The sequence below is a fragment of the Octodon degus genome, unplaced genomic scaffold (assembly GCF_000260255.1).
Source record: "Octodon degus isolate 3935 unplaced genomic scaffold, OctDeg1.0 scaffold00246, whole genome shotgun sequence".
NCBI classification, from domain to species: Eukaryota; Metazoa; Chordata; class Mammalia; order Rodentia; family Octodontidae; genus Octodon; species Octodon degus.
This window is the reverse complement of record NW_004524822.1, coordinates 2,368,154-2,378,732: the sequence shown is the minus strand read 5'-3', so window position 1 is coordinate 2,378,732 and position 10,579 is coordinate 2,368,154. Positions and strand designations below refer to the sequence as shown.

The following is a 10,579-nucleotide window of genomic DNA, read 5'->3' as shown; positions in this document are numbered from 1 at the left end:
AATATGAGAAACTACTTTGGCAATAACAATACACAATGTACTAACCATTGTTACTCTCTTAAAATCTTGTTTTGAGATTTTGTACCACTGTTTTTATTTTTTTTCTTTCTTTAAAATAAAAATAACTGATGTCAAAATAAAAATTTTTTTAAAAAAATCAAACTTCAAATAAATCCCCCATTGAAACAATGGGAAAGAAACTCACCCATTCATATGCATAAAAACATGCTATTTTAGGTATTAATAAAGGTTTTGGCAATAATTAAATCTATTTTACATAACAAGCACTGTGCCAGAGTGCTCCAAAGTGGGTGTTCTCATTTAATTTTCACCTTAGCCATATTAAGTATTTAACATTATTATTCCCAGATACACAGAGGTAGAAGAATTGTAATGAGGCCACAGAGTGGATGTTTAGCGTAGCCAGAGCTTCAGCCAGATTGTATGCTTATTAATTGCCTTGGGGTTTTTTCATAGTCCTGCGCTCTGCAAACGCCACTGCAACAGCTTCGACACCAATGTCTTGGGTTCAGTGGCATTGCTGTCTTTGCATGTATGCCTGCTATTTCACAGGCTAGCACTCCAGAGTGACCGCTTAGGAGAACTATGTGCAAATGCTTCTGCTTGAAGTTTCTCAGACAGAATCAGCCTCCAAAGTAGTACCGTCTGTATCCATTTCATTTGTTTGAATTACTGGTTAGTAGTATAATGGAAAAATTCTGCTTTGAGAATTTGCTCCACTGAAGAATCTTCCAGTTTTGCTCCAGGCCATGAAGTAGAATGTTGGAATTTCACTACCAATTTGTTTGCATTGTAGGAACTCAGTACTATTTTTTTTAACCTTTATTTATTTGGTATAGGGTCTCACTGTGTAGCTCAGACTCATAGTGATCCTCCTGTCTCAGCTTCCCCAGTGCTGGGATTACAGGTGCGTACCACCATACCTGGTTTCAGTGGCCGGCTTGGTACAGGGCTGGCATGACATACAGTACTGGGGATTGAACCCTGGTCCTTGCCAGGCAGGTGCTTAGACAGCCAAGCTATCTTTCCAACCCTCAGTGCTATTTTTGAGGACAGTCTTTTCTCTGAGCCTCAGCCAAGTTTCAGGTACAAGATGGTCATCTATTAAACAGATGTCCTGCAGAGGTTCTGTATCAGTACATTTTCATGACTATAACAAAATATCCAAGCTAGGCTACTTTATAAAGAAAAGAGGTCACAGTTTTGAAGTTTCAAGGACATGGTACTGGCATGAGCTCCACTGTGGTGAAGCCCTCCTGGTGGATGGCACCGAAATGGCAGGAGCACTTGTGAGAAGGACAAGATGAGTCACCAGACAGAAAGCCACACAGGTTGAGAAGTGCACAGGTTTCTCTTCCAGAAAAACCTCTTGTGGAAACAAACAGTTCCTCAAGGTCCTATCCCCAGTGGCCCAGGACATCCCCTAAACCTCCCCTTTTAACATTGCCATGCTGAGAGCCAAGCTTCCAACACATGACTCCTTGTGGGACAAACCACATCCAAGCCATCTCACATTTCTTTATTGAGCTTCACCAGCTAGAGTCTCTGTGCCTCTGTTTCTCACAGAATCAATAGCCTTGTGTGGCTGGGCCTCAGGACACACAATCCCAGCTCTCTGGGAGCCTGGAGCAAGAGGTTGATAGTCTGAGCATAGCCTAGGCACTAAAACAATTTACCAAGATCTTGCCTCAAAGCTAGAAAGGACTAGGGATGCACGTTAGTGTGAAAGCCCTAAATTCAGTCCCCTGAACAAGAAAGGGAGGATAGTAAATCAATGATTGTGAGCTTATACTTTGCATGTTGTCTTCTTCATATGTGAAAATATTAATGGGCATTGGCTATATAATGTAGAATCTACCTACGTATCTAGAGCAAGATTTTATCCTTGCATATTACCAAATAAAGGGAAAAGTATGTACTGTGGCCGTATTTCTGATTCATACTTCAGAAGTACGCCACTTACTTTCACTTCATGGGGGCAGTCACCTAAAACACTATTACTGTCTTTTGATATGCTTCTAATAATAGTGACTTCATTTAACCAAATTTATTGTATTAAGACTTTTCAGGGATTCTCCTGTTGTCTCTTCTAGGAATAGTGCTGGTGCTGAGCCAACAGCTTGATTTTGTCACCTGAGCCCACTGAGTCCTGTACCTGGTTGTGTTTGCTCTTGCTTGGCCAGCTAGGATGCTCAGAGAAAAGTTATATCCAACTGCATCATTTATACAGAAGCATATGGAATTTATTTTGTAAATTAAATAATGAAATTATTTCCTAATTCTTTTCATTCCATTGGTTTTCCCTTGTTTATTTTTTATCTAATTAATAATGGTTCATAAGATAGCTCACAACTTTCATACAGCAAGCCAGAGTGGGAAATAAAATACAACTTGATGATTAAAGGAAAGACTTTGGTCCTTTCATTGCAGCCATAAAAATATCTCATTTCTCCTCTTTGATTTCATTGAGAAATGCTTAGGAAAGTCAAAGAATTTTAAAGCATAGAGCATTTTATTGTGCTAATTTTACATTTTCATTCATAGGAGTTTTTGTCTGAAAGTGAAAATGGGCAACATAAACTCAACATGATGCTGTCAAAAGGAGAACTCCTGACATCCCTGTTGACCACAGAGAAAGCAAAAAATATCCAGGCCAAAGTCGAAGCTGCAAAAGACGACTGGAAAAATTTTCATTCAAATCTCCACCAGAAAGAATCTGCCCTCGAGGTAAGATGTCACCCCCTGCAGAGATCATGGTGCTCCTGTCCATTGCTGCTGTCTGCTAACCCAGGGTTTGAAGCAGGCAGGACCTTGACCAGGACTGTGTCCATGGCTCTACTGACAGACAACTGGGTAACTCTTAAGATTCGAGGGCAAGAGGAGAGAGGTGAGGAGAAGAGGTCCAAAAAGGATCAGGATGTATTGTATCCGTGCCCCAAATCCCCATGATCAGTGTGACCATTATATCCTTCTGACATATACTAATACAAATTTAAATTTTTTTTAAATGCCAGAAGTGTGAGCTGCCCTGAGAATCTTGATCCTGTCTTGCGTGGCCAGGTGCTATCACAGACCTCCTTTCTGCACTTTTTCAACAGGAACAGGCAGCTTTGCATTCAAACATAGCACTTGCTGTCTCATTTGTAGCCTTGATTTTGGAAACTGGTCTAGGAGGATAAACCAGAATGTTTCCACAAGGCTCCCTAATGCAACAGCTGACAGCGTATTATCCCTTGTACAAGTGTCAGGTAGTAGGGCTTAGGGAGTTAAATACACAAAGAGACAATTTCATGCAATTTCTTTTTTTTTCTCAAGGTAATTTATTATAATTATGACATAATTATTGCCACAACACATCTTTTTCTTCTAAGACCATCTATCTTGTATACCAGCTCTTCCTTTAGAGGCAAATGTAGTGTTTCTTTTCCTTTTCAAATAGTACTTCCCATCAGAATACATCCTTAATTTGATTATAACCATAATTAATGTAAGATAGAAAAGATAATAATAGAGAACTACTGTTCTGGGAGAGAAATTGTATTTTTTTCAGTTCTCCTGTAACCCAGGAACTTGGTGCTAAGAGTTAGTTTTCATGGCAGGTGTCCTCCAACAGGTAGAGTGATAACCACGGTGCAGTGCCAGAGAATTTAGGAATTATTCAGAGTCTGAGCTCTGAGGCACCCACTGAATTACTATGCATTGCTTTTATTTGGCAGTGATTGCAAGACTGTCTTGTTCCAGAGATACCCAAATGTAGGTGAAGAGGTCAAGAATTACCTGTGTCCTTAATCTTCTCTCTCCTTTGCCTCTTTTATTTGTCCCAGGCCTTTTGTACTGGATAGATAGATTCATAATAGAACCTATAATGTACCCAGAACTCTGGCAGGAATACAGAAGGGCTAGCTTATTGTCTTTGCTCAGAGAGTTCTCTTTCAGGAGGGGAAACAACCTCTAAATAAAGGACTGTGACACAAAATAAGTGCTCATAGGTGGCAGTCACTGACTGTATTTGGGGAATTCAAGGAAGGTGTCCAGAAAGTTGACACCTAAACTCAATCTCAAAGGCCACAAATACTCTGAATTTGCCAAGACTGCTGTGCATTTCACATACAGGCAACTGTATACACAGCACCAGAGAGTCCCACGTGCCAGTTGTGAATAGGGTTTGTTCGGATGTTTGATACTGAAGTGAAGCTCAGCAAGAGTAACAGAGATAGAACTGGATGTGAGGATCAGAGTCAGATAGTGAAATGTCTTGTGTACCGAGAAAGTTGAGTTTCACTCTTAGTCAAGGCGCCTTATCCGAACCCGGGACATAGTTTTGCCAAGGATGGATCCTAGAATGTGCTGCTCTATATGTAGCAAGAAACCAACTCCTTGCATACTTTGGGAACTAAGACTTAATCTTTCTTGGAATTTGGTTGCCAAAGACTGAGGGAGGAATCCATAGCATCTTGAGCTAGAGATGAATGTGAATTTTCTGACCACAAGATAAAGGAGAACAGGCTGGAGTGAGTGGATGGAAAACGAGAGAAAGCTTTTCAGGATGGCCCAGATGACAGAGACGAGGGCTGGAATTAAGGAAGTGATGATAGAATGGAAAACCCGTCTCTATAGAGAAACACGAGAGGATTTGATTATTAATTAGATGAAGTGTGTGGGAAAAGCAGAAGTGGAGCTTGAGTCCTTAGTTTGTAGTTTGGAAGATGGCACAGTTAATGACGTCACTAACTGACACAGACACACAGTAAGAGCAGTGCATTGGGGGGAGTAAAAATAATTCATTCAATGTAGACACGCTGAACTTGGGGTTCCCGTAAGACGTCCAGTGGCTAATGACTATGGAAGTAGCAGTGAGTGTGATTATAAAGCACAAGACACAAGCTGCACAACAGTTTCAGTAAGTCCCTATCAGTGCCGGGCGCTGTTGCAGGTATGCCAGCAGTGTAGTCTTCAAAAGCATTCCATAAGACACAAGCTTCCTTATTTCTATATTTTGGATGAATGAAGCAAGGAATGAGGTGACTACATAATTTATCAAAGTCTGTATCTAGGAAGAGATAAAGATAAGCTGAAACCAAGGCACTGCACCTCAGTGTGGTATAAATTACTGTTTTCTAAATTTGGGACCTTGAGAGTTCCCAGGTGTCACCAAGAACTGGAGCCTCTGGGGAAATAACACGCAGAAGAAACATTCCCTGGGATTCCTGGAGTCAGAAAGCAAAGAGGAAGCCTTAGACTCTTATTTCCACAGGCTTCATTTCCTCACACTTAGATGGCTCAGTTAACCTTCGTGGATGTGCTCTTTGACAACAGTGCTGATTGGTGGGACAGCCTTCAATTGGATCCCAATTTAACATAAATAACAAATTCCAGTCCACATCAACCTAACATTTATACCTTGTAGACAGTGAATAAAGACCCCTGTGCTAAAGTAAAACAGTACCATATCACACACTCCCTACACTTTCAGGCTGCTTATGTCTACAAAGTAGTAATGAAAGTATTTACAATATTCTCATATAATAAACACATGCCACTACTTGATATATGAACATACTGAAACACATATATACATAATAAACACATAGATGCACATATACATATATAACATATGTACATGTATATATGTTACTTCTTGCTCCGTTGTAAAGCAAGATCAATAGAATATTTACCAATACTGATTTATCTTCATACAAGGCACCGAAGTGAGGCCCAGGAAGTGTGAGGCACAGGCCCTTCCCTTTGGGGGCTTGCCGCCCCAACTAGCAGACACCACTTTTGTCTGCCTCAGCTAGAAATGCCTAGTCCAGCCCAGTCTATGTTAAAGTTTGCAGCCATGGATAGAAACAGCGGAAGTGCCGAAGCAGAAAAATGATAGGATCTCTTGCATGGGCTGGAGAGTAAAGGACAAAGTGAACTGTTCTTAAAGGGTGTTCAAAATTATAGTGTCTAGGTGCAGGGTGGAGTGTTCCAGACATTGGGAAGAGGGGGACAGGGAGAGAGCGGTTGTGGGCCAAGACTGAGCAGTGTTGTGTGCGAAGTAAAAGACTTCGGATCTGGCTCCTGGTCTCTTGTCTCTGATGCCACCTAAAACCTCACAGAATCTGAAGATCCAGATGAAAGACTTCGAAGTAAGTGCTGCGCCTGTGCAGAGCTGGCTGAGCAAAACCGAGAAGCTGGTCCATGAGAGCAGCCACCGCCTCTACGACCTGCCGGCGAAGCGGAGGGAACAACAGAAGCTCCAGGTGAGGGGGCGCAGCCGCCCCGCGCGCCTCTCCTCTCCTCTCCTCTCCTCTGGGCACCTACCTGTGTTAGGATGCATACTGGTACCCTGCGGTCAGACCACGCTGCCTGGAGATGCCTGCAGTGTTTCCTTTTCCTCTTTCTGATGGATTTTGTGTTTCCTGCCTTCCCTGGAGTGTGACTTGTCTCCTTGCTGTAGTGTGCCACTGTGTGTAGCTCCGATGCCTCCAAGGGACACAGATGGCTCGCCGATGTTTATTTCCGCGTTCGTTGGGCTAGAGCCCTGCCTGCCATGTGCTTTCTCCTGTCTCTCAATGGTAACTTGCTTGTGCTTTTCAGTCTGTCCTTGAGGAAATTCACTGCTACGAGCATCAGCTCAACAGGCTGAAAGAGAAAGCTCAGCAGCTGAGGGAAGGACAAGCTGCCAGCAAGAGCTTTCTGCACAGAGTGTCCCAGCTGTCTGCTCAGTATCTAGCGCTAAGCAATCTAACCAAGGTAACACGCGGTGTGGCGTGTGCTGTGTGTGGGTGTGATACTGATCTCGCCAACCTGGAGTTGCAGTAGGTGGCACCGGGCCTGTCCCCAAGCACCCGTGGAGAGGCATTCCTAGCTTGGCAACGAAATCTGCAGCATCAGCTGCCCAGCCTTGAACTTCAGGGCTGTCATTATGTTGTAGCTAGAAGTAAAGAACTTCCAAAACCAGCAGAAGTTCCAATAATGGAAGAAACTTCTGACCTTGCTATTGCCCCCAGTATTCCTTGTAACACAGAAATGACCTGCTCCCTGGGCTCTGAGAGTGAAGACTCAAAGCATAAACATGAGAAAAATTCAACTTTTTATTATGAGGACCTTGGATTAAGTGATGTTAGGAAAACACGAAGTCAAATAGTTTAAATTTTATTGGGCTCACAATGAATTTGGAGTGATTATCAAACATTTCTCTACATTCCATATATTTATTGTATGGTACTCAGCATATATCAGTTAAGAGTCCCAATTCAGATTCTAAAGTAGAACTCAGAATCAGCAATGATTCATATAGCCAATTAAATCTCTTGAAATATTTTAGGTAAAGCAATCAGGACTCACTGTAACCTTAGTGAATGCTTTCAGCTGTGTGGTGCAGACCTGCGTGGCACTTATGATGCTTAAAATACTCATTTCTTATGTTTTCAAATTTCAGATGTTAGCACCTAGGAAATGTACCATAATTTGGCCTACACTGTGAACTCACTTCTGCCCTGCTAATTTGGGTCTTCAACCCAACATTGTTGAAATACTCACACTAGTACAGTCTTTGCACAACAAGTTCATGTTTGTCCCCATGTTTATTTGATGAATAAGTTACTTAGAGACTCCAGCTCTGGTTGGGGGTGGTAGCATAGGCCCACAGTCCCAGAACTGGGAAGGCTAAGGCTGAAGGGTCCTTAGGTTTGAGAGCACCTAGGAGTTGCTCAGACTCTGCCTCAGAGTTATAAGGAATGAATAAAGAACAACTTTCTGTTCATTTATGTGTACTTAGATATGAAAAGTATTATATATTTGAATGCTTTAAGAGGCATGGACTCTTCTTATAAAATCTTCACCACAGTGGCTATGCCTCATAATTAATCAGTAAAACCACATGCTTGGGCTCAAATTTTAAAATTGAGAGATATTCTTTACACTTTGTACACATGTACAGAAATATCACACCATATAAATACATACAATTGTTATGCCAATTAAATACATAATTTTCTTGCGTATAACTTATATATAATTTAGGGATAAAATGAAAGATCAGGTAATCAATTTTTTAAACTGAATAGAGTGTAGGTCAGTGGTAGTATGTGATGATATTCAAGGTAAGAGTGAGATGTGAATGCTAAAACTATTATATTTGGACAAGACAAAGCATTAGGAAGACGTTTTACTGATTTAAAAAAATAAGACAGTCATAAAGAAGCTAGGGAGCAATAAGTTGTAACTTTTGCTTTTTGATCCTATGATTCCAGTATTGTTCCTACTTAGAGAATCTCTGTAGATGAATCCACCTGCATCTTATTGGCACAGCTTATGAAAGTATGACTTACTGGGATTTGAAACCAGTTGGGAACTTTATAACTTGAGTAGCTGGAGGCTGGGGTGGGGCTGGGGAGATAGCTCAACAGCATAAGCACCTGCCTGGCAAGGGCAAAGTCCTGAGTTTGATCCCCAGCACATAAATATATATATTAATTAATAAGTAAATAAACCCCAACTCATATGGAGGCTGGGGAGTCTCTGAAGTGGACAGCTAGAAACCCCTTTCTGTCATTTCCAGGAGAAAGTGTCCAGACTGGATAGAATCGTTGCAGAGCATAATCAGTTCTCCCTCGGGATTAAAGAATTACAGGACTGGATGACAGACGCAGTTCACACACTGGATTCTTACTGCCACCCAACATCGGACAAAAGTGTGCTAGACAGCAGGATGCTCAAGCTGGAGGTGAGCACTTTTTAGGGATCTTTAGTTTACAGAATGTTTTCCCCCTCACGTCTCCATCCACCTGGTGAATGTATCACACTCTATCTACTAGAAATCCCAGGATGCTCTGGGATTGAGATTGAGGTTGCACAGTGTGGGCACATCTATGCATTCCTGTGTTACCTGATCCTGGAGATGGTCCTCCACAAATGCTTTACAAAAGTTGCTGTAATACCTAGCTGTGGTTACTTGCCTAAGAGTTGGTGGAGAGACTAGTTTTAAATTATATCACAGACATATTGATGCAGCGTTTTATAAGGCAAAACACTGCCCAACTGTGTATCTTGTCAACTCACTTACCTGCCCATAAAGCTCACTCAGTCCTTCTCTCACCTTAGCATGTCAGCTCTGTTCTGCATTTGCAAGGAAAATAATTAATTCACATTCATTGTTTTTCCTTCACTTCCTGGGTACCTTCCAGGAAGGTAGCATTCTGTCTCAACAGCAAAGGAATCAAAGGAGAATAAGAGGTGGCTTTTGTCCTCAGGAATTTCGTTTACTGAGGCTCACTGTGAAATGTGAGGGACAATGGTGACAGATGAGGACATGCAAACAGGTGGCATAAAAACACAGGAGGGGGACTGCAGAATGGCTCTGGTTTTGTAAGAAGTCTGTCGCCTAATGATGGTGGAGAGAGCTGGTCTGGCAAAGACAACGGGGTGCAGATTTAAGGATGGTACCAGGGAGAGGGAACATGTAGGAAAACCTAGGGAACAGGAGCAGCATCGTAGGTGATAAATGTATCACCTTTCCTCCTCACGGACGTGCCCCCACGAAGGGCAGAGCTGAGGATGGAGACTGTGGCAAGGACCAAGATCCAATTAGGAAGAGAGCTAACACTTAGAACTTTATGTTCTACAGCCGAGGAGATAGCTCAGGAGAATAAGCACTTGCCTGGCAAGCGCAGGGTCCTGAGTTCAATCCCCGGTACTGGAAGAACAGGAAGAGGAAAAGGAGGAAGAAGAGGAAGATTCAAATGGAAATTCTTAGGGTCTTTTAAGGGCCAGGGAGATGGCTCAGTGGAATAAGAGCTTCCCTGACAAGTGCAAGGGCCTGAGTTCAATCGCCAGTTCTGGAAAAAAAAAAAAAAAAAAAAAAAAAAAAAACCTGTATGTTCTAAGGGATACTCACAAAAAGAGAACTTCCAGAACTCTATCAGAAGTGGCAAGAATAACAGGGAGTATTTTGAAGGGTTTTAATGGCAATGTGTCTTTTAAATTTTTAAATTTAAGCCATATTTTAAGTAGCTCATATAATCTACTTCCATAGATTTGTTTTGCTAGATATTTAGAAGCCCTTCATCCTGTGACCTTTGAGACTTAAAGAATTCCCTACTAAATTCTTCCCTTGTTAAAACTAGTAAAATAAAGCAACAGTGGATGGAAAGGATTATTCAGAGATGACTTAAAACTGTGATATGAAATTCCTGTAGAAACCAGCTGGGTCCTGGGGACTGGCCCACACCAGCGAGAGTCTTCCCAGGGGAGCTCCGCAGCACACATGCGTACCATTCTATAACAAGAGCCTCTGTGTTTGCTTCTTTAGACTCTGTTATCAGTGAAACAGGAAAAAGAGATTCAGATGAAAATGCTAGTGACCAGGGAGGAGTACATCCTGCAGAACACCTCTCCAGAAGGCGTCCCTGCGATTCAGCAGCAGCTGCAGGCTGTGAAGGACATGTGGGCCTCCCTCCTGTCTGCAGCCATTCGGTGTAAAAGGCAAGTGGAGCTCCACCCCAGGGCAGCCAGGCCGTCCCTAGGTCAACGTGATAGCCAGGTCACAGATTGTTCTTGTCATTATCTC

The 10,579-nt window shown here is 42.2% G+C and overlaps 1 protein-coding gene across 1 annotated transcript in view; it reads left to right on the top strand.

Moving 5' to 3' along the window:
* The window catches only part of Syne1 (spectrin repeat containing nuclear envelope protein 1), a 564,055-nt gene that overhangs the window by 302,619 nt on the left and 250,857 nt on the right, over nucleotides 1-10,579 (top strand). Inside the window, 5 exon segments of the mRNA XM_023706255.1 lie at nucleotides 2,566-2,748; nucleotides 6,126-6,269; nucleotides 6,607-6,762; nucleotides 8,573-8,737; nucleotides 10,322-10,494. Of these exon segments, the coding sequence (XP_023562023.1) occupies nucleotides 2,566-2,748; nucleotides 6,126-6,269; nucleotides 6,607-6,762; nucleotides 8,573-8,737; nucleotides 10,322-10,494 (821 nt within the window).